At 36.7% G+C, this 25,318-nt stretch overlaps 1 protein-coding gene across 1 annotated transcript; it reads right to left on the bottom strand.

Annotated features, from left to right (window-relative positions):
- Positions 1-3,862: 3,862 nt before the first annotated feature.
- LOC308419602 (PEST proteolytic signal-containing nuclear protein-like) lies at positions 3,863-25,024 on the bottom strand (the record flags this gene model as incomplete). The annotated part of the gene is made up of 4 exons (XM_080915348.1): positions 3,863-3,871; positions 3,984-4,222; positions 4,321-4,554; positions 24,979-25,024. The coding sequence occupies 4 exons, from the start codon at positions 25,022-25,024 to the stop codon at positions 3,863-3,865; spliced, it is 528 nt and encodes a 175-aa protein (XP_080771474.1).
- Positions 25,025-25,318: the final 294 nt, after the last annotated feature.

Here is a 25,318-nt window from a genome sequence, read left to right as displayed (position 1 = left end):
GTAAATTAACAAGAGAAATTAATCCAACTGTTCCATAAACATAGCAATTACATATAATGTATATTTATATTTGTGAGTATTATCTGTTCAATTATATATATGTATATGTATAATTTTCCTAAACATCTTTAGTAACATAATATTTTTAAGTTCACATATTGCTATACTGTATCTTTTAAATGAATATATATCAAACCATTTTATTTTATGTGTATGAGTGTCTGCCTACATATATGTCTATATACCATGTGAATGCTTCATGCTTGTGGACATCAAAAATGGGTATCAGAGGCCCTAGAACTACTGCTGTAATTGGTTATGTTCTGCTATGTGGATGTTGGGCCCTGAACCCAGGTTCCCTGAAAGAGCACAAAGTGTTCCTTACTGCTGAGCCTCATCATGAAAGAGTTTTATTTTCAAACAACGACTTTTTAAAATTTTATTGGATTATTTTTTGTATTTAAATTTCAAATGTTTTCCCCATTTTCCCCAATACATCCCCCCTTCCATTGTCTGCATGAAGGTGCTCACTTTCCCACACACCCTCTCCCACTTCAGCACCTTGTAATTCCCATACCTAGATAACAAGCCATCAATGGACCAAATGCCTCTTCTCCCTCTGCTGCATATGCACCTGGAGCCATGAGTCACTCCATAAGAATTAATTGGTTGGTGTTTTAGTCCCTGGGAACTATGTATGGATTGGTTAGTTGATGGTTTTGTTCTTCTAATGGAGTTGCAGATCTTTTCAGCTCCTTCAATTCTTACTCTAGCTCCTTCATTGGGGTCCCCGTGTTCAGTCCAATAGCTAGCTGTAAGCATCCTCCTCTGAATCACTATAGCTCTGCCAGAACCTCTAAAGAGGCATTCACATAAAGTTCCTACCAGCAAGCACTTGGGTATTCTGAGACTTTGGCTCTAGTATGTGCTTATCACTGAGTACATACCATGAGTGTTCTTTTGTGACATGGTTTCCTCATTAAGCATGATACCTTAAAGTTCCATCCAATTGCCTACAAATTTCATAAAGTCATTGTTTTTCATAGCTGAGTAGTACTCCATTGTGTAAATGTACCACAATTTTTGTATCCATTCTTTTGTTGAAGGACATTTGGGTTCTTTCCAGGTTCTGGCTATTATAAATAAGGCTGCTATGAACATGTTTGAGCATGTGTCCTTTTTAGATGTTGAAGCTTCTTTTGGATATATGTCTAGGAGTAGAATAGATGGGTCGTCAAGTAGTACTATATTCAATTTTCTGAGGAATTTCCAGACTGGTTTCCAGAGGGTCGTACCAGCTTACAATCCCACCAAGAGTGGAGGAGTGTTCCTCTTTCTCCACATCTTTGCCAGCATCTTCTGCCATCTGAGTTTATGATATCAGCCATTCTGCTGGTGTGTTGTAGAACTATAGGGCTCCTTTGATTTGCATTTCCCTGATGAATAGGGATGTTGGGCATTTATTTAGGTGTTTCTCAGCCATTTGGTATAGCTCAGTTGAAAATTTCTTGTTTACCTATGTACTCCATTTTTAATAGGATTATTTGATTTTCTAAAGTAGAACTCTTTGACTTCTTTGTATATGTTGGATACTAGCCCTCTATCAGATGTTGGATTGTTAAAAATCTTTTCCCAATATGTTGGTTGCTGTTCTGTTGGTTTGACAGTGTCCTTTGCCTTACAGAAGATTTGCAATTTCATCAGGTCCCATTTTTCTGTTCTTGATCTTAGAGCATAGGCCATTGGTGTTCTGTTCAGAAAAATTTCCCCTGTGCCTATGTGTTCTAAGCTCTCCCCACTTTCTGTTCTATTAGTTTCAGTGTACCTGGTTTTATGTGGAGTTGGTCTTTGATCCACTTGGACTTGAGATAGGGACAAGGAGATAAGAAAGAATCAATCTGCATTCTCCTGAATGCTGACTTCCAGTCCAACCAGCACCATTTGTTGAAGAGGCTGTCCTTTTTCCATTGAAAGTCTTCGGCTCCTTTGTCAAAGATCAAGTAACCATAGGTATGTGGGTTCATTTCTGGGTCTTCAATTCTATTGCATTGATCTGCCTGCCTGTCTTCGTACCAATACCATTCAGTTTTTATCACAATTGTTCTGTAATACAGCTTGATGTCAGGTATTCTCATTTTACCAGAAAATTTTTTATTATTGTTTAAGTTTGTTTATATGGTAGATTACATTGATGGATTTCTGTATAATGAACCATTCCTGCAGCTCTGGAATGAAACCTACTTGATCATGGTCAATGATTGTTTCCATGTATTATTGGATTCTGTTTGCATGAATTTTTTATTTTAAGTTTGACAAAATGTATTGTAATTTTAGTAAAGACATTCAGCTCACTCTTTTCTCTCCATCTTGACCTCACATTAATTTGTCATTCGAGTCGAGTAAAGAATATGTAGGAGAGGTGTTATTTCAACAAACAGTAAAATGGACAAAAGACAGTTTGCGGACATAAACGGTTAAATTTATGTATCTTGAAATATTTAAATCATGTATGAACTAATAGTGCTATGTACAGTTTCATCGATTTACTTGGGGCTTATTAAGTAAACTAAAATGTCGTGAACCAAGTGTTAGGAATATCCTAGGCAGTTTCTTGGTAGTCATTACATTAAAAATTGCCTAGTGAATAATCACCACCCATGAATCTCACTGAAGCTGCCCCCAAATTTAACATTGTGATCTTTAAGGACATGTTATCATTTCTTTTGTCTGTGACTCTTAAATGCATGAATTATCACATTAAAAAGCCCATAGACAATACAGAAATACAAAACAAACACCCTAAATACAGAAATCTAAGAGCAAATTCGATGAGATACACATAGTGGAAATGTGTCTGAAGAAGCATTTCTGTTCTATTTAAATGTGCTTTTGAAAGTACTGTATGTGTATGTAAGTATGCATATATATGTATATGTATACACTTAAAATAAGCATTATATACTTAAAATAAATAAGCCATGGTATTGTACAAATAAGAAGTTGTGTGAATTAAATTCAAACCTAATCTAGTAAGTTAGTAACTTAAATGCTTCAAAAGTCACAGAAGGGGTGCTGCCTCCTCTGTATTCATACAATGTTAGACCCTTTTCTTCTTTTGGTATTTAAACGTTTTCAAAAATAAAAGCCAGCCCAATAGATAAAGCAGTAGGTACACTGATATTTTTGGTGGTGTTTTTCTTTAAAAGAAACAGTTTTCTTAAGCTTTGCCTCAGGTTCTGGTGGAAGTGCTTACAGGAACTAAAATGGAAACCAGGAGAAGGACTTTCCAAATACTGATTTACTTTTGTAGCAAATAGTGCCCTTTGAAGAATCCTGGACAGAGACAAGCTCCAGTAAAGTGGGTTAGTTATAATACTCAATGCTTCATATGGGAATTTTTAATGATAAAAATATGTTTAAAGAGCAAAGCGTCTGCACCCACTGATAGCGAAGCAGCACTAACAGACAGTGGCCCAGAACAAAGTGAAATGCCCATAGGAAAAGGTTTACTTTAATTCTATCTAAATTTACTTTCAGTCCATAGTCCAGTAACATTGTCTTCTCAGTCCCTCTTGGTAAGGCTGATCCAGGGAGCCAGACAGTTGGGTGATGAGGGGAGAAGTCAGGAGAGGAACAGCTTTCAGTTTGAAGTAGGCAATAACTTTCCCTTTCCCTCTTATTGTGCTAATAATAGTTGTGTCTAAAAAATTATGCAATTCTTAGAAAGGTAACACTTCTGATTTCTTTATTATCTGTAATCCTTGGAAACTAATCATGTAAAACTACAAAATTAGCAAATGTCTTGAAATCTGTATATAAAACATAAATTACCTCTAATTGCAAACTCTTATTTACTAGTGTATCACACAACCTTTAAAAAAAAAAAAAAGAGGAAAAGAAAACAGAGGAAAGAAAAACGGCTCCATAGCTAATCTTAAACCATTCTTTACAGAAAGGAGACTGCTCCTTCTACCTGCACCTACCCACACCCCAATCTCAGAACGCTTCTCTTGATTGACTTGGTCGTGCACATTTCCAAGATGAGATTTTATATTTTGATCCCGCAGTTTCTGGTTATTGGAAAAGCCGTGCTTTCCTTTATTAAAGGAGTTGGGTCCAGCTGATGTTGGTATGTCCCTTTCAATATTCTTCATTCTCATCTTTGCTTCTGGAGCCATTTCTTCTGGCTCATTATCCTCATCTTCACTGAAATCTGCTGCTACTGAAAGAGTTTTTGGAGCAAGATTTGGAACTGTTTCCTTATGCTTACTTGCTCTGAGTCTAATGGAGAAGGCAGATGCCTTCCTTGCCATCTACTACCTATGACAAATCTAATCTTTGACACCTTTGTAGGCTTTGTTGGGAGGTCGGCAGCTTTGTCTTCAGCTGATCGTTTATCAGCACTGTGACCGGAACTTTCCCCTCCATTATTAAAAGAACCAGTCTTAGTTTTCACGGGTTTTTCTGTTTCTTTTTCAGGTCCATGGGTAGCTCTCGCTCTCTGCAGCTTCTCAGGCTTCTCTTTGTTCACCTTCTTGTTCCCATCTTCCCAACCTCACCTCCATGGTTTGAAAGAATTTTATTGAGTATTTCTGTCCTTCATGAAGGACATTGGTCTGAAGTTTTCTTTTGTTGTAGGGTCTTTGTGTGGTTTAGGAATGAGCAACATGGTGGCTTCTAATGAGTTGGGTAGTGTTCCTTCTGTTTCTATTTTGTGGAATAGTTTTGGAAAGTATTGATATTAGGTCTTCTATAAAAGTCTGATAGAATTCTGCCCTAAACCCATCTGGTTAATTTGGATTCTCTGTACCCTCTAGTTAGTCTCACTAAGGGTTTGTCAATCTTATTTATTTTCTCAAAGGACCAGCTCCTAATATTTGTTGATTCTCTGTATAATTCTTTTTTTTTCTATTTGGTTGATTTCTGCTCTGAGTTTCAGTATATCCTGCCATCTACTCCTCCTGGGTGAATATGCTTCTTCCTTTTGTTCTAGGGCTTTCAGCTGAGCTGTCAAACTTTTAGTGTATGCTCTCTCCAGTTTCTTTCTGATGGCACTCAGTGCTCAGTACTGCTTTCATTGTATCCCATACCTTTGCAGATGTTGTGCCTTTATTTTTATAAAAAGCCTTTGATTTCTTTCTTATTTCATCCTGAAACAAGCTATTATTGAGTAGAGCATTGTCCAGCTTCCATATATATATGTGGGCTCTCTTTTTTTGTTATTATTGAAGACCAGCTTTAGTGGTGATCTGATAATACATGGGATTATTTCGAGATTCTTATATCTGTTAAGGCCTGTTTTGTGACCGACTCTATGGTCAATTTTTGAGAAGGCGCCATGAGGTGCTGATAAAAATGTATAGTCTTTGGTTTTAGGATGAGATGTTTTATAGATGTCTGTTAAATCCATTTGGTTCATAACATGTATTGGTTTCACTATGTCTCTGTTCAGTTCCTGCTTCCATGATCTGTTCATTGATGTTAGTGGGGTGTTGACTTATCTCACTATTATTGTGTGTGGTGCAATATATGCCTCGAGTTTCAGCAGAGTTTCTTTTATGAATGTGGATCGCTTTGTATTTGTAGCATAGATGTTCAGGACTGAGAGTTTATCTTGATAAATTTTCACTTTGATGAGTAAAAAGTGACTATTTATATCACTTGATAGCTTTTGGTTGAAAATCTATTTTATTAGATATTAATATGGCTACTCAAGCTTGTTTCTTGTGACCATGTGTAAGGAACATTTTTTTCCTAACTTTTACTCTGAGGTAGTTTCTCTCTTTGTCACTGAGATGAGTTTCCTGTATGCATCAAAATGCTGGATCCTGTCTATGTATCCAGTCTCATAGTCTCTGTCTCTTTATTGGGGAATTGAGTCCATTGATGTTAACAGATATTAAGGAACAGTCGTTGTTGTTTCCTGTTATTTTTATTGTTAGAGGTAGAATTATGTTTGTGTGTTTTTTTCTTTGCAGTTTGTTGCAAGAAGATTATTGTTTATTTGTTTGTTTGCTTTTGCTTCTCCTAGGGTGAAATTTTCCTCTTTGTGGTGGAGTTTTCCATTTATTATCCTTTATAGGGCTGGATTTGTGAACAAATCTTTTGTAAATTTGCTTTTTCCTGGAATATCTTGCTTTTTCCATCCATGATACTTGAGTAATTTGCTCAATATAGTAACCTGGGTTGGCATTTGTGTTCTCTTAGAGACTGTATGTCATTGGCTCGGGATCTTCTAGCTTTCATAGTCACCATTGAGAAGTCTGGTGTAATTCTGATTGGCTTACCTTTATATGTTGCTTACTGCTTCTAGTATTCTTTCTTTGTTTTGAATATTTGTTGTTTTGACTAATATGGGAGGGGAAGCATTTCTATTCTGGTCCAATCTATTTGGGGTTCTGTAGGCTTCTTGTATGTTCATGAGTTTCTCTTTCTTTAGGTTAGAAAAGTTTTCTTCTATAATTTGTTGAAGACATTTACTGGGCCTTTTAGTTGGGAGTCTTCACTCTCTTCTATACCTATTATCTTCAGGTCTGGTTTTCTTATTGTGTCCTGAATTTTCTGGATGGCTTGGGTTAGAAGCTTTTTGACTTTTGCATTTTCTCTGACTGTTGTGTCAGTGTTTTCTATGGTATCTTTTGCTCTGAGATCCTCTCTTCCATCTCTTGTACTCTGTTGGTGATATTTGCATCCCAACGTCTTCCCTAGGTTTTCCAACTTCAGGGTTGTCTGCTTTTGCGATTTCTTCATTGTTTCTATTTCTGTTTTCATTTTCTTCACATGTTTGTGCTTTCCTGTAGCTCTTTAATTGGTTTTTTTGTTTCTTATATTTTCTATTTAAGGGCTTCAACTTGTTTGTGTGTGTTCTCCCGGCTTTCCTATACTTCTTTAAATGTGCTGTTTATGTGTTTTTTGAGGACCACACTCATCATAATGAAGTATGATTTTAATTCTAAATCTTGTTTTTCTGTTGAGTTGGCATATCTACTGTACTGGCTGGTTTTGTGTCAACTGGAGTTATCACAAGCTGGAGTTACCACAGAGAAAGGAGCCTCAGTTGAGGAAATACCTCCATGAGATCCAGCTGTAAGCCATTTTCTCAACTAGTGATTAAGTGGGGAAAGCCCAGCCCATTGTGGGTGGTGCCATCCCTGGCCCAGCCCATTGTGGGTGGTGCCATCCCTGGGCTGGTAGACCTGGGTTCTCTAAGAAAGCAGGCTGAGCAAGCCAGGGGAAGCAAGCCAGTAAGAAACATTCCCCCATGGTCTCTGCATCTGCTTCCTGACTTGCTTGGGTTCTAGTTCTGACTTCCTTTGGTGATGAACAGTGATATGGAAGTGTAAGCTGAATAAACCCTTTCTAACTCAATTTGCTTTTTGGTCATGATGTTTTGTGCAAGAATAGAAACTCTGACTAAGACAGCTACTATTTGCAGTGGTGAAGAACTAGGTTCTAATATTGCTAGGTCTTTTTAGTTGCCGTTTCTTAGATTCTTGTGTTTGTCTCTTGCCAACTTGTTATTGGTGATGCTAGGTGATCTTATGGCCTCTGACCTGCAGCTTGTACTTTCTGTGAGTCTGTGTGCCTATGGGTTCTGGAGAAAAATTGTCCTAGGTATTCATCTCTCTGCGTAGGCTGTGAGTTCCGAAGGCAATGGGCCACTTCTGAATTTGGTCCTGAACAGTTTGTTCGCAGGCAGCATTGAGCACCCTGTGCCCTAAGAATTCTTGGGGATCTCTCCCTGTATAGTCGGTGGATCTGAAGTGTGTGTTCACCCGTGGGCTCAGGACTGAGAGTACTCCTATGTCTTCACTGGGTGGCTAGCAATCTGAGGGCAGGCTGGGAGTCCGATGAAACCGAGTCTGTTCCCAGGCAACACCACACTATCTGTGCCCTGAGAGTTCCGGGTGGTCTCTCCCCAGAGTCTGTGGAGAGAAAGTGTGCTGCCCTCACCCCCTGTGGGCTCAGGAATGAGAGCGCTCCTGAGGCTCTTCCAGGTGCCCAGCAATCTGTGCGTTCTACCAGTACTTACGAAGCTGGGCTGGCCTTGTGTCGGGAGGTTTTTTAACTAGTAAAAGTTCATAATAGCTTCTTCTTCAGTAAGGTAGAGAGGCTGTTTTACTTCTTGTCCTATTTTGCCTTTGCTTATGCAGTTGCCTGGGCATCTAGTGAGCAAATAGTGATTTCTATTTTCACATCTACTTTTACAATTCCATTAATTCTAACCATGCCGATACTGACTCATATGTATTTGGTCCAATTTGGGGAGTATCAATTTGGGGATATGGAATTTGTATATGGGATATCTCAATTCTATTTTGTAATTTGCTACCAGATTGGAAAAAGAATTCTTGGAAAAGAGAAAGAAAATAAGCAGACTGAGTAGATCAGACCCAAATGGAGCTGAGAGAGAAGCCTATGTCATCCCAGAAAGAGTGTTATATAAGCCCAGTTCCACATCCAAGAGCTGTTTTCTCTTCTTCTTTAATTAGTGTTCTTTTTCTCCTGCTTAAGGCTAACATGATTGATAGTGATTTTCTTTATGAATGAAAAAGCAGACTTACAGGGTTCAGACACTGACCACTAAAGACAGTGATGCTACCTAGAAGCCAAGTCTCATGAGTCACACACATTGCTGACAGGAAGAAAATTGAATTCTACTATTCTATGTGCATTCAAAACCCACTGTATTTACACAGCCTACTATACTTTTTTTTTTTTTTTCATTTATGTGTTGGTTTGCTTTCTTGCTTGTTTGAAAAGGCAGCAAGCCCCTTCTACTTAAGTTAATTGAAATATATTGTTCCAAAGAAGGCTAAGTTACATACTAAATGACCTGAATTCTATGGTCTGTTCATTCAACATATCCAGTAGGATAAAAGAGAGCTGTCTTTTCCTCCCTCACTGTTATCTAATAGGATGCAATGAAGATGCCCCCTTTCTTTTTAGACTTCATTTTTCTGTCCTCCCATTAATATTAATGCCATATAAGTGTTGGAATCAATTTAGCAATGAAGCTGGAGAAATTAAAAAAAAATCAGTTCAGAGCAAAAGTATAGAAACCTCTGTTTTCCAATGATGAGAATGCATTTACAGAACACATTTTTCTTATTTAATGTAAGTACTTCATAATTGTAACCTATAGAAGCTCCCATTTAGGATGAAGTATTCGTATTCTATCTTACCATTTGGGATTGGGAAGACCTCTTTAAAAACATGAGAGTTTAAGTACAGTACATTTTTGATGAAGTTGTAACAGGAAGAAGAAAGCAAAGAATTCATTCATTCATGAAAAAAAAATTCTAATTTTCTTACAAGAGAAGACTACAGATTCAGGGTATAAGGAACAAAATCCAACCAAAAAGCTTTTTTAGCACCTCACAATCACTCAAAGCCTTCTTAAAATCCAGCTGCATGTTTCTTTTAATTAGCTCAGGATTCACTGTGGCACACATTGCAAGCATTCCTTTTTTGAATAGCATCCTTGAATAATGCAGCTGCAAAAGGACTCAGTTGAGCCCTGGTGCAGCTGAGCAGTTGAAACGATGGAAATCAAATGTGAATTCTGATGAAGTAATTTCATTTGGGTCCTTTCAGATTTCTTCCCCTCTAAATTTAAAAGAAACGAAACCTAGTAGTTCAGCTAGTTCACCGCTTACTCCATGCCAATTTGCATTTTCAGATAATAGAAGTATTTTGACTAAGTGAGTATTGAAAGCAACATTCTATTTTCTCACCTAATGGTGAAATGTTTTTAGTGTTTTGAGCCTATAGTAATTTTCTTCTGATAATATAATAACTGACCTCATTGGTGAAGTGAAACAAGCCTGTTATTTTTGCTATTAAACTTCACCATGATTACAATTACTCATTAGGAAAATGTCACTTAGTTTCTATTCCATCATTTATAGTATGTCTAAATTTTTGTAAATAATTCTATTGTGACATATTTAAAACATAATGCATCCCTGGTGTCATGCTTTAGAAGCAAATGTAACATATACGTTATTAACTTATGAAAAGTTTTGTGAAGAACAATGAAGTGGGGCTGGATGGATGTTCTGTTGAGTTGGGAAGCATGGTAGGTGCTGTAGATTTTTCTGGATGAAGGCTTGTCTGCTCTGAGTAGGTAAGTATTGAGTTCGAAGAAGACAATATGTTAGGAGGCTGTAAGCTGTGGTATGTATACATTTTACAAGAAGTAGGAGCACCATTTACTTAACACCAATCAATTTTTAAAAAGATACTTTCAAGTTTGAAAGCAGTGTTAAAAACTGTTTTTAATTCTCAGACTCTTTTGGTACTACCAATGTCTTATAGTTGTTCCATTAACAGTTTCCAACAATAGCCATTTAACAATGTGACTTCGCTAATTTATAATGGGCAGATCCTGAATTCTCTGTTTTTTTAAAAAGTGATTAAATGTGACTGCTTACTAAATAGTTATGCAAATTTCTTGCAATTATGAGATATTATTCATATTTCTAGAAACATCTATAGATTGAAAATAAAATTTATCAACTTCATTATATGAAGTTACTATTGTTTTATTTTTTTCCTTATCATATGAGATTGGGTTTCCCTAGATCTATGAATAAAGAAAAAAAAAAAGACAAAAAAATACCCTTTATATCTAAAGTCTGAAAATACTATTAAAAATGTAAAATTTACTTTTCTGTTTTTCATGTTTCTGAAAAATAAGCAATAACATAATTCCTATATTTTACTTTTGATTTTATGATTTTCTTAAAACTCTGTCTGTTTAGGTTTCAATCCAACTATTTGAATTTATTTTTCAATATTAAAAGAAATAGTCAGGGATATTGATGATTCCTAGCTTACTTTAGCACATTTTTTTTATTGAAGTGACCAAATACCTAAATAGAAAGAATTTGAAGTGTGAGTGTTGAGTTGACTTAAACTTTAAGGAGAGAAGCAGTCCACTGCTCCAGAGAAGACCTGTCAGCAGAATAGTGAGACCTTCTGCTCACACTGCATCTACAGTAATGACACAAAAATGGATGCAGATGTTCTGTTCAGATCTTTTTATTCAGTCTGGGGTCTGGGTTCATTTCTCACACTGTCAACAAGTAAGGTGGATTTTTTCCAGCTCACAAATATACCAGAAAATTGACTGCTCTTTGATTCTTGATCCTGTCGACTTGAAAAATTAATATTAACCATCATTTTTACTGATTACATTTAATAATTAGAAGAAATGCGGCATCTTACTATTTAAGGAATTCTGTAAAAACCTTTACTGGTAATCATTGATTAATAAACCTTATGAAAATGAACACAGAGTTCATTCATATTTTCTAATCAAAATTCTTTTATGTCTTCAAGATGTGTCATGTTAGAATTTGTTTTTCAACGCAAAATTGAAAAGGCCCACCTGGTGGGATTAATCAAAATTTTAAAAAGTACTAGGAAAACAGAAATTAGGATTTCTAGTAGAAGGAATTAATGGAGGATCTGCCCTCAGAAAGCTGAGGTCACAGATCAGCTGCACAGGTACTTTTTAGACCAAGGGTGAACCTGAGGCACATGCTGAGCAGGTCACACTAGGAATTCTCAGAGTCCAGGGAGCTCCATGCCCTCTGGAAAATGGTCTCTTCTGGCCTACAGTGAGGGCCAGGTCCCCACCACCTGGACTAAGGATTCAGGAGGCTAAGCTCCCAGATCAGCTGAAGAGGTACTTTTATACCTGGACAAATGGTTAGCCTGAGGCACAGGCCCAACTGCTTTCCTGCCAGGGAATGCCTGGAGTTCTCAGAGCAACGGGAGCTAGTGTTCTCTGGAAAAGGGTCCTTTTTGGCCTAGAAAGAGAGGCATTTCCCTGCCATTAGGACTCAGAATTTGTGGGCAGAGGGTTGAGATCCCAGAATAATCTCACAAGGGATCTTCCATCTGAGCCCAAGAAGACAGAACTGAGTCACTGCCATCAGAACTCACTGCCTGCCCACAAAGATCTGAACACAAAGGAGCAATCTTCCTCCTGAGCCCACCAGCCTTTGAGTCCACAGGAGAGATAAGCAGCAGTCAGAAAAAAAAAAAAAAAAAAAAAAAAAAAGGATGAGCTACAATCACTGAGAAAAAGATGGCAAGAGGAAAGCAGAAGAACCTAAGAAATGGAAACCAAGACAACCCTGCAACATCAGAACCCAGTTGTCCCACCACAGTAAGTAATAGATTTTCCAAGAATCCAGAAAAACAAGATTTAGACTTAAAAATCATACTTCATGATGATGATGGAATAGTACATGAATAATTCCCTTAAACAATTACAGGAGAACCAGGAAAAATCACTCACAGAACTATAGGAAAACACAACCAAACAGGTAAAGGAATTGAAAATGGAAATAGATATACTAAAGAAATCACAAAAAGAGTCAACCTTGGAGATAGAAAACATAAGAAAGAAATCAGGAGTCATGGATACAAGCATCACCAACAGAATGCAAGAGATGGAAGAGTGGATCTCAGGAGCCGAAGACAACAGAGAAAACAAACAAAGCAGTTAGAGAAGATGCAAAAAACAAAAAGCTCATAACCCAAAATATCCAGGATACCCAGGACACAATAAGAAGATTAAACCTAAGGATAATAGGTGCAAAAGGGAGTAAAGAATATCAATAAAATATCACAGTAAATATCTTCAACAAAATCATAGAAGAAAACTTCATTATCTTTAAGAATGAGATGACCATGAACATACAGGAAACCTACAGAACTCAAAATAGACTGGAAAAGAAATAGAAAAGAAATTCTTCCCAAAACATAATTGCCAAAACACCAAATGTTCAAAACAAAGAAAGAATACTAAAAGCAATAAGTGGGAAAGGACATGTAGCATATAATGACAGACCAATCAGAATTACACCAGAATTCTCAGCAGAGACTATGAGAGCTAGAAGATTCTGGACAGACATCATACAGACCCTAAAAGAGCACAAGTGTCAGCCCAGGTATCTAGAAAAACTCTCAATCACCATAGATGGAGAGACCAAGATATTCCGGGACAAAACCAAATTTACACAATATCTGACCACAAATCTAGTCTTACAAAAAATTAAGGGTGGAAAATCCAACACAAGGAAGGAAACTACACCCAAAGAAAAGCAATAAAATAAGTATGTAGAAAAACCAAGAGAAAAAAGACATACAAACATAATTCTACTTCTAACAGCAAAAATAGCAGGAAACAACAATGACTGTTCCTTAATATCTGTTAACACGAATAGACTCAATTCCCCAATAAAGAGACATAGACTATCAGACTGGATACATAAACAGGATCTAGCATTTGCTGCATACAGAAAAAACATCTCAGAGACAAAGAGAGACACTACCTCAGAGTAAAAAGCTGGAAAAAACCTTCCAAGAAAATGTCCCTAAGAAAGAAGTTGGAGGAGCCATTCTAATATTGAATAAAAAAAGAATTTCAACCAGAAGTAATAAAAAAAAGATAAGGACAAACACTTTTTACTTGTCACAGGAAAAATCTATTGAGATAAATCTCAATCCTGAACACTTATGCTCTAAATACAAATGCATCCATATTCATAAAAGAAGCCCTACTAAAGCTCAAAGCATATATTACACCACAGACATTGATAATGGTAGACTTCAACACCCTACTCTCATTAATGGACAGATCATGGAAGCAGAAACTGAGTAGAGACACAGTGAAACTAGCAGAGATTATGAATCCACTGGAATTAACAGACATCTACAGAACATTTCCTCCTAAAACAAAAGAAAATAACTTTTTCTCAGTACCACATGGCACCTTCTCCAAAATTGACCACATTATCAGTCACTAAACACGCCTCAACAGATATAAGTACATTGAAATAAACCCAGTTATCCTATCACATCAGCATGGAATAAGGCTGGTCTTTAATAACAAAATAAAACAAAAAGTCCACATACACATGGAAGCTAAAAAAATGAACTACTCAACAATAACAGGGTCAAGGAAGAAATAAAGAAAGAAATTAAGGATCTTTTAGAATTTAACGAAAATGAAAGTACAACATACCCAAACCTATGGAATGCAATGAAAGCAGTAATAGTAGGAAAACTCACACCTCTTAAGTGCCTCAAAAAAAAAAAAAAAAAAAAAAACTGGAGAGAGCATACACTATAAGCTTGACAACATAGCTGAAAGCTCTAGAACAAAAAGAAGCAAATACATGCAAGAGGAGTAAACAGCAGGAAAAAATTAAACTCAGACCAGAAATTAACCAAATAGAAACAAAAAGAACCATACAAAAAAAAATCAACAAAACCAGGAGCTGGTTCTTTGAGAAAGTCAAAACGTTCTATAAACTTTTAGCCAGACTAACTAGAGGGCACAGAGAAAGAATATAAATTAACAAAATCAGAAATGAAAGGGGAGATATAACAAGAGAAAATGAGGAAATTCAGGAAATCATCAGATCTTACTACAACAGTCTATACTCAACAGAAGTGGAAAATCTGGAGGAAATAGACAAATTTCCAGACAGATACCAGCTACCAAAGGATCAGGTAAACCACCTAAACAATCCCATAATACCTAAAGAAATAGAAGTAGTCACCAAAAGCCTCCCAATGAAAATAAGCCCATGAACAGATGCGCTCAGTGCTGAATTCTATGAGACTTTTATAGAAGACCTAATACAATTATTCTCCAATTTATTCCACAAAATAGAGACAGAGGAAACACTACAAAGCCACAATTGCGCTCATTTCTAAATCAGGCAAAGACCCTACAAGGAAAGAGTACTTCAGACCAATATCCCTCAGAACATTGATGCAAAAATACTCAATAAAATTCTTACAAACCAAATTGAAGAACACATCAAAATGATCATTTACCTGGCTTCAAGGATGGTTCAATAAATGGAAATTGATCAATGAAATCCATCATATAAACAAACTCAAAAATAAAACCCCCAAAACCTATGATTATCTCACTAGATGTTTAGAAAGCATTTGACAAAATTCAATACCACTTTATGTTAAAAGTCTTAGAAAGAGCAGGAATCCAAGGCCCATGCCTAAATGTAATACATGCAATATACAGCAAACAAGTAGCCAACATCAAACAAAACAGTGAGAAACTTGAAGAAATATCACTACAATAAAGGACTATATAGGCTGCCCACTTTCCCCCTACCTATTCATTATACCATTGGAAGTACTTACCAAAGCAAGTTGTCAACAAAAGAAAGTGAAAGGGATACAAATCGGAAAGGAAGAAATCAAAAGATCACTATTTTCTGATGACATGATAGTATATTTAAGTGACCCCAAAAATTCCACCAGAGAACTTTTACAGCTGATAAAAACCTTCAGCAAACTGGCTAGATATAAAATCAATGCAAACAAATCAGTAGCCTTCCTCTACTCAAATTATAAACATGCTGATAAAGAAATTAGGGAAAAGATACCATTCAAAATAGTCTCAAACAATATGAAATACCTTGGTGTGACCCTAAGTAAACAAGTACAAGATCTGTATGACAAGAACTTCAAATCTGTGAAGAAGTTAATTGAAGAAGATCTAAGAAGGAGAAAAGCTCTCCCAAGCTCATGGGTTGAAAGGATAAACACTGTAAAAATGGCCATCTTACCAAGAGCAATCTACAAATTCAATGCAATCCAAATCAAAATTCTAACTCAATTCTATATAGAGTTGGCAAGAGCAATTTGAAAATTCATCTGGAAAAACAAAAACAAACAAACAAACAAACAAACAAACAAAAAACTTCCAATAACAAAATCTATTCTCAACAAGAAAACTTCTGTAGGAACCACCATCCCTGACCTCAAGTTAGATTACAAAGCATTTGTTTTAAAAATCTCATGGTATTGGCACAGAGATAGACAGGTCAGTGGAACAGAATTAAGACAAAGAAATGAACACTCACACGTATGGTCACTTGATCTTTGACAAAGGATCTAAAAATATTCAATGGAAAAAGGACAGCCTCTTCAACAAATTGTGTTGTTTCAACTGCTTGTCAGCAAGAAGAAGAATACAAATCGATCCTTTCTTATGTCCTTGTACAAAGCTCAAGTGCAAGTGGATCAAAGACCTCTACATAAAACCAGGTACTCTGAAACTATTAGAAGAGAAAGTGGTGAAAAGCTTAGGACACATGAGCATCGGGAACATTTTCCTGAACAGAACACCAATGGCCTATGCTCTAAGATCAAGAATCGATAAATTGGACCTCATATGATTACAAAGTTTCTGTAAAGCTAAAAACACTTTCAAGAAAACAAAATGGCCCCAACAGAGTAGTAAAGGATCTTACTAATCCCATATTTGATAGAGGTCTAATATCCAATATATACAAAGAACTGAAGAAGTTAGACTCCAGATAATCAAACAATCCCATTAAAAATGGGGTACAGCACTAAACAAAGAATTCTCAACTGATTAATACCAAATGGCCAAGAAGCACCTAAAGAAATGCTCAACATCCCTAGTCATCAGGGAAATACAAAAGAAAACAACCCTGGGATTCTACCTCACACCTGTTAGAATGGCTAAGATCAAAAACTCAGTTGACAGCAGATTCTGGTGACGATGCAGAGAAGGAGGAACGCTCTTCACAGTTGGTGGGGTTTAAGCTGGTACAACCATTTTGGGAATCAGTCTGGAGTTTCCTCAAAAATATTAGACATAGTAATACCTAAAGACCCAGCTATTCCACTTCTGTGCATATACCTCAAATATTCCTCAACATATAATAAGAATACATGCTCTACCATGTTCATTGCAGCCTTATTTGCAACAGCCAGAAGTTGGAAAGAACTGAGATGTCCTTTAACAGAGAAATGGATACAGAAAGTTTGATACATTTACACAATGGATTACTACTCAGTGGTTAGAAACAATGACTTTACAAAATTCCTAGGCAAATGGATGGAACTAGAGAATATCATTCTGAGTGAGGTAACCCAATCACAAAGGACACATATTATATGCAGTCACTGTTAATTGGATACTAACCCCAGAAAGTTCTAAATACTCAAGAAACAACTCACAGACCTTATGAATCTCAGAAAGAAAGAAGGCCAATATGTGGAAACCTTAGTCCTTTTTAGAAAAAAAAAAAAGGAAAAGAAAGAAAAAAAATGTGTATTCATCATATATGATTATATTATGTAACAAAATCTGTGAGCTATATTAATATTTTATTCAATAAATAAATTTTAAAAAAGAAGAAATTAATGGAATTGTAATATTTTATCAAACAATTATAAAGTATGGTTTGTATTGGTGGTGGCTTGATAATGTTATAATTAGTGGGGTTTCCTATGAAGAAGTGAATGTTCTTGTGATCAGGCTGCTGTCCCTGTAAGGAAGAATGTGCCCTTGATTTTGTAGGCTATGAAAATAAGTCAAATGTCAAAATTTCCTCATATGAAATCAAGTTAAACCAAATACCCTGTTACTGTTTTCTTTGTCTGTCAGTTATAAAACACTAAAAAATCAGGACAGTTTTAAGTATATTCATGACTTAATACATATTATTCTGTTCTTCATATTAATTGTATGCATATGCCAAAAAATGAAAAATGCTCATACTGATTGTTTATTTAAACCACTTCCTCTCAGCATTTACGTCATGTTTAGTATTTGTTCATATTTCATAATAAGTACAGCTTTGAAAAAGGAAAGTGATTTTAAAGTTAACTTCAATCTGGTTTAATCAGGTGACAATTTTTTCTACACTGTACATGACAAAGATGTATTTCAATAGTTTCAATCTATGCTATGAAAACATGGAGATTTACCTTTACATAATGACCATGGGGCTCATAGGTTAAGAATTCTACCTGCTATGGTAGAGGAACTTGATGGTTCTCAGCATGTGCATGGTGGCTAATAACCACTTGTATCTGAATTACATACATAAAGACAGTTTTCAAATTCTAGAAAACAAACACCACTGAATGAGCTATATACACAAATGAGGTTATATCTATCAGATATTCTGGTAATGATCTTCCTAACAGGAATGTCTGAAGTAAACTGATAGGTGTCAGAAAACAGCTGCAAGTTTTCAGGATCATGTTTGTATTTTCTTGATTGATTGAGAAAATTGAAATATTAAGAAAAATCAAGGGTTGGAGAATAGCTCAGCAGTTGACAATCCTGGATTATCTTCCAGAGAACGCAAATTTCATTTCAGCACCCACATAATAGCTCACAACAGTCTTTAACTCTAGTTCTTTGTTTGTTTGTTTGTTTTTTCTTGTTTTTTTGTTTTGTATCTGATACTTTCTTCTACCCTCTCTGGGCATTCAGCCGTTAGACATCAGGTAAAAGCATATGCATTAGGAGAGTTAAGGCAAGGTGAATTAATTTACTTAAGGACAGAATTAGAGTTTAACTGAAGATGCCATTTTTTAGGTAGATATTGAAGATTAGTGGGGGAGGAAAGATTATGATAAAAACTTAGTATCTGAAAATTAAAAACAAAATTAAAGTGACAAAACATGTAATTCTTTCTGAAGGAACTTTGCATAAAACTGGAAATAACTATCTCAGTATGTTATTTTTTTCATGGTGCATTTCTAGGAGTGTGATCTGCCTAAGCACTTTGGGGGACTTGTGTACACACATTTTAAATAAACAACACTAGAAGACTCCAGAAAACACTTAGGGTAATCATGTATTCCCTCTAAAATTCTATGCTGAGAGATGTCATGAGATCACAAATATGTTCTTCAGCTGTAGCATCAAATGAAAACACTAAGATATTCTACACTTGTTGGTGAGATTCTTTATGTGGCACAACTCGATTGTAATTTCCTCTTATTTGCTTGATATAAAAGTGTCTTCATAGCATTTTGTGTCCAAATTAATTAATGTTAACATCAAAACTGTATGAGCTCATAATTATGATGCCTTTACTCCGGTGTCTAAAGCCTGGGGAAGAGGAGAAATTATAGAAACCATCCTGATTGTCAGCCTTTATGCCAATGTAGGCTAAAGAATAATTACTTCGTGATTTTTTTTATTGTGTTTTCATTTTATGTTTTTATCAGTCTTTACACTCTTTATTTTAAGTTTACTTTATTTATTTTCAAGTCAAATATTATCCCCATCCTAGCTTTCCCCTGAAAACTCCATATCCCCTTCGCCTTTACCACGCTTCCATGAGGGTGTTCCCTCCCCACTCCTGCCTCCCTGCCCTGGCATTCCTCTACACTGGGGCATCAAGCCTTCCAAAGACCAAGGGCCTCCCCTCTCACTGATGCCAGATAAGGCCCCTTCAGCTCCTTTACACCTCCCCTTAACTCCTCAATTGGGGTCCCTATAATCAATCTGTGGGTTGATTTCCAGTATCCACCTCTGTATTGTTCAAAGCCTTCTCAGGAGAGAGCTGTATCAGGATTCTGTCAGCAAACATTGCTTGGCAGCAGCAATAGTGACTGGGTTTGGTGTCTGCATGTGGGATGGATCCCCAGGTGGGGCAGTCTCTGGATGGCCTTTCCTTCAGTCTCTGCTCCACACTGTCCCCATATTACCTTTAGACAGGAGCAACTCTGGGTTAAAATCTTGGAGATGAGTAGATGGCCCCATCCCTTAACCACAGGGCTATGCCTCACTTCTAGATATAATCTCTACAGGTTCTAGCCCCCCCCCCCCCACTGCCCTTTGTGGCTTATTTCAGTTAATGTCATCCCTGTGGTGTCTTGGGCAGCTCTTCCTTTTCTGGAACCTGGAGCTTTCTGGTTGCTAGCCCCAAGCTCCCCATTGCTACACACCTCTGTTTAATTTCCTGACACTCTGTATTTCACCTTCATCACCTCCCATACCTGATTCAGCCCCTCTATTTCCCCTCCCCCTTCTTTCTTCTTCCCAAATCTCTCCTAAACTCTACTTCATTGGACTATTCTATTCCCCCTTCTAAGTAGGACTAAAAGCATCCACTTTTTGGTTTTCCTTCCACTTGACCGTTACGTGGTCTGGGATTTGTATTGGGGGTGTTCCAAGCTCTGCCTAAAGTCTACTTATCAGTGAGTAAACACCACATGTGTTCTTTTGTGACTGGGTTACCTCACTCAGGATATTTTCTAGATCTACTCATTTGCCTGCAAATCTCTAGAAGTCATTGTTTTCAGTAGCTGAGTAGCACTCCATTATGTAAATGTACCACACATTCTGTATCCATTTTCTGTTAAATGAAATGTGGGTTCTTTCCAGCCCCTGTATATTATAAATAAGGCTGCTATGAACATGGTAGAACATGTGTCCTTGTTGTATGTTGGAGGATCTTTTGGTATATGCCCAGGAGTGGTTTAGCTGGGTCCTCAGGTAGTACTGTGTCCAATTTTCTGAGGAAACACCAGGCTGATTTCCAGAGTGGTTGTTCCAGCTTACAATCCTACCAACAATGGAGGTGTGTTCCTCTTTCTCCACTTTCTCACCAGTATCTGCTGTCACCTGAGTTTTTTGATCTTAGCCATTCTTTATACTCTTGAAGATCAAATTGACCTGTGTCTCGTGAATATAAAACATTTTTTCTGCATAAAGAATTTTAATCCCCTCAACAATATTGTGCTAATGTATATTTAATCTCCCATAAAATATCCGAAGGCAATACACTTAGGTAGTTTTAATGAACTAGTTTTACTAGAACCTTTATACATCTCTCAGAGACAGTTAAGATAGAAAGAACATCAGTTTTCTATAAAAACACAACACTTCTATCTTAAATTGTCTGAACTTAATATATTTTATTTAAGTGCAACCCATTCATTGTAATAATATGATGTTATGTACAATGTAACAAATTATTATCCTTCTAAAATTTTACACAATATGACTTTGTTAAAATGATCCTTAGGAAAATAATATTCAAAATCCTCAGTAATATTCTCAGTTTACAATACAGAAAACACTAGAGCTTTTTTGCAGTACTATACATGAACATATGTAAAATGAAATGGAAATAGTCGCATCAGATTTAGAAAAGAGCCTACAAGAAGACACAAGAATCAGAAACACTTGTTTATACACTCTTGAATTCTATAAAGACACCAAGCTGGAAGATATATAAGCACAAAGAAACTGGAGACAACCAGGGTAAGCCCTGTTCATGCTCTTTCAGTTTCTGTGAGTTCAGATGAGCTTTGCTCATGTTGATTTAGAAGGTCTTGTTTTCTGTTCTTTCTTCATCCACTCTCACTCAAACTGTCTTTCTCTATTCTCTTCCATGGAGTTTCATGAGCACTGGGGGAAATATTTGAATTGAGACATAGTATTTAGAGCTACTGTTTCCCTGGTTAGAGTGGCCTAGGGGTTCCCAGGGGTGTCTGCTGGAATTAGAGGTATAGGAATGGAGGTTAGGAGTGGAATATCTGTAGGATCCACTAGAGATGAGGTGTGTGTGTGTGTGTGTGTGCCTGTGTGTGTGTATGTGTGTGTGTGTGTGCTTGTGTGTGTGTGAGTGTGTGTGTGTGTGTGTGTGTATGTGTGTGTGTGTGCATGGGCATGTGCATGCTTGTAGTATATATTTTCTGGTGCAGAGCTAGAGATGAAACTAGGGGATTAGTCTTCAAGAAATGGAGGAAGAGGAGAAGATCTACCATTAGCTTTTCTGCTTCCCTGTTAAAAGTTGCCTGTAGGTACCCAGAGAATAGAAGGTCAACATCTTTCAGCTTTCATATCTTCTGGTTTCAATATGAAAAGTTAATATTTGCCGTATTTGCAGCACTTGTTATACATAAATCTGCTACATGAGTTTCTGTAGCCATTGTCAAGGCCAGACATATTAGAATATGATAACTGTGAGGTCATTATCAGTCACCAGACTTGTAATTGAAGCATTCCAGAAGCAGATGCAGAATTATTACTGTGGAGATCATTTTGGCGCCACTGAACAGTTGGCAGCAGGAATTTTTTTACTTTACCAGGACAATCAGAAGCTGGTCAAGGCAGAGATCTGACTGGTCCTATACTCAGTAAACTGGCCCAGATTAAGAACATTTGCATTCGAAGCTCAGGGCAGAACACTTTTAACTGAAGCTCAAGGCAGGACTTTTACATTTGTAGCTCAGGGCAGGCTCAGTGGATGTAGGTGTGGCAGCCTCTCTGTCTAGTGGGATCCACTCCACACATACCCCCCACTCCCACCTCCCCCATCCCTGATTTTCACACCAGGCCTCCAGAAAGATGTTTACAGGATTGTTGATTGTTAACTTGTTTTTTCTTAGAACTGTTATCTTTCTGTACGTAATTAAAGTGGTTTAAAAGAGGACTGAATAGAAAAGGCTTCCCTTCAGCCTCAGAACTGGCTGAAGTTATGTTATAATTTTGACTGTCTATTTTTTCTTTCAATACTTGCTCCTGGGGAACCTGTTTTGTGACCTAGCAGGTCTTGGACATATTACTATGAGTTTGAGTCCAGACTGAGTTGCTAAATGAGATTTAGACCCATCAGAGCTATATAATTCTGGTGGATTGAATAGGAATGGCTCACACAGACTTATTTGTTTGAACGCTAGGCCATAAGAAGTGGTACCGTTAGGAGGTGTATTTTGTTGGTATGGTTATTTTGTTAGAAGCATTGTGCCTCTGTGGGAATGGGTTTTGTGGTCTCAGTTGCTTAAACCGAAGTTCAGCGGCACATACTCTCTTTCTTGCTGTCTGCAGATCAAGATTTAAAATCTTCAGTTCTTCTCCCAGCACCATGTCTTCCCACATGCTGCCATGCTTCCTGTGAAAGAATTTTTTAAAAAATTATGTACCCTCCACCTGGGTAGAAACAATGGACCACTGGCCCACCCTGCCTTGGCCTAAGGGACTTCCTTGAGTAAACAATTCGCAGGAAAATTGTAAAATGTGCTGACTGATAGCCATCTGACCCTCTAGAGAGTCCCAGTTAGGGTCCTGATGCATAGGCTCACTAACCAATAGGTTTAAAGGTCAGTATGCTTGGCCAATGAATTTGAATTGTAACCTTGCTGATGTAACCTGTACCCCTAAAAATATAAACCTGTTTCTAACAGCCTTTTGGAATCACCTCTCCTCTGCATGTAGGCCACCCCATTACACTGGACAAATAAACCTCTTGCTTTTCCATTGATTTCTGATCTCTTGTCTCATTCATGGGAGCCTCAAACAGATAAGACTCAATTTGGGTCTTACACCTGCCATGATGATAATGGACTAAATCTCTAAAACTGTAAGCCATCCCCAATTAAATGTTTTCTTTGCATAAGAGTTACTATAGTCATGAAGCTCTCACACCAATAGAATCCCAAATTGAGATAGAAGTTGGTATCAGGGCTAGGGTATTGCTGTAATAAGTCTGATATTCTGTTGTTTGGAATAATGCGGTCTTTGGTCATTGGATTAGACAAAATGGTTAAACTGGGTAGGGCTTAGTGATACAATCATGGAAAATAGTTATGCTAAGGCGGATTTGAACTGTGAAGGCCCAGCTCAAGTGTTTCAGAAGAGAAGAACTACGAAGAATGTGACCTAAATACTGTTCTTATATTTTGGCCAATAATGTGGTTGTTTTGCTCTTGTTTGAAATCTCAAAACAGCCTAGCACCGCCTTTGTCATGTTGCTATTATAAAGATTTATAATAAAAAGGAACAAGCTAAACAAGGAAAATTAATATATATATATATATTACTGCGAAAGAGGACACCAGAAAATTAGGTAGAGCTAAGTCCTGTGTTCAAGGAGATAAAGAGATTAAAGTAAAAGCTGCTGTTAACTGGATTATGGAAGCAGTAACCTCAGGGAAAGATGTCCCCAACCCCAGCTAAGTTTTTAACTTGTGAAAAGAAACTGAGAATGATGGTATATGCCTTTAATTCCAGCACTCACAAGACAGAGTAGTTGAAGTTCAAAATGCAAAAACGTGATTTTATAAACTTAGATACTTTTCTAAGGAAAACTCTAAGAAGATTAATGTGATGAGAACATACATGGCTGTGGGTGTCAGACTTTATAGTGTAAAAGTTTGTGTGTGTTCATCAATTAGACTTCATTCTGTAAAAGTGTAGACATGCCTCAGTTAGAATTCATAGTATATATAAGTGTGTATGTATATGTGTATGTATGTGTGTGTGTGTGTGTGCGTGTGTGTGTGTGTGTGTGTGTGTGTGTGTGTGTGTGCGCACGCGCGCATGTATCAGTTAGACTTCATAGTGTGTCCATAGTTGGAATTTGTAATGTAAAAGAGAGAATGTGTATGTTTAAGTTAGACTCAGTGAAAAGTGTGTGTGTATCAATTAGATATCATACTGTAAATGTGTGATTATATGTATCAGATTTAATATTGTAAAAGAATATGTAGTTTAATAAGTGTGATTTAGATAAAAAATGAAGAAAAATCTTTAGTGAAATAAATATGAAAAAAATTAAAAGAATCAGCATAAATTCCATCCAGTTCTTGGTTTCTTTTAAATTGTCCACTCCTCATTGGGGCACATGGGGTTACAAACACTTATAATTAAGTAGTAATGTTTATGTAAATGTTTAAAATGTGCCATTATAATATTCCAAGAATTGAATAGCTTATACATTGAAAGCTATACAAGTATAGCTATATGGCTGAAATAATTTGCTCTGAGTTGAATGTTCATGTCCAGTATAGATTTCCTAAAACTTCCTTTCATGAGCAGCAAAGTTACTAACAGAGGAAAGGTACCTGTTATCAAAAATAACAACCTGAAAAACAGTGAGTGCAAAATAATTTTACTTTATTCTTCTTCCTACCAGTTACTGTTTTTTTTTTTTTTTTTTTTTTGAATGGGGTAAGAGGAAAATTAAATTAAATAACATGCCAATGAAATCCAACTTGTATTCACAAGAGCAAGGTCAACACTTACTGTGTTGTATAGCATATGGACCCTAATGGAGGATGGGGACAGCAGTGGGACAGGGTTAATTTGATATCACCTAGAACTATCCTGAATATGACTTTCCTAAGACCCACACCTACCTTCAATCTTGCAGGTTAGCTTATGATCTTCAGCAACAGTTTCCATATTTTCCTTATCCCATTTGTAATGATTCCCAGGTTGAAATTATATATATCTAGCAACTTTATATGTAGGGTTTGTAATTCATATTTTGAAATGTAATTTTACAAAATGAAGAATTTAATTTACTTCTCCAGATGCTAAAGCACAATGATATAATTTTTCACCAAAGAAGACCTCCCAAGAGACCTAATCTATTCTTACTCAAAGCAAGGAAGTTTTGATGATTTCCTGTCACCACATCTTCTATTAAGTTTCTCTTCAGGAATATGAATATGAAAAAGGAGTTTAGACTCCCCT

This window comes from Micromys minutus, assembly GCF_963924665.1.
Source record: "Micromys minutus genome assembly, chromosome: 4".
NCBI classification, from domain to species: Eukaryota; Metazoa; Chordata; class Mammalia; order Rodentia; family Muridae; genus Micromys; species Micromys minutus.
The sequence above is the reverse complement of the archived record's forward strand: the minus strand, read 5'-3'. Positions and strand labels throughout refer to the sequence as shown.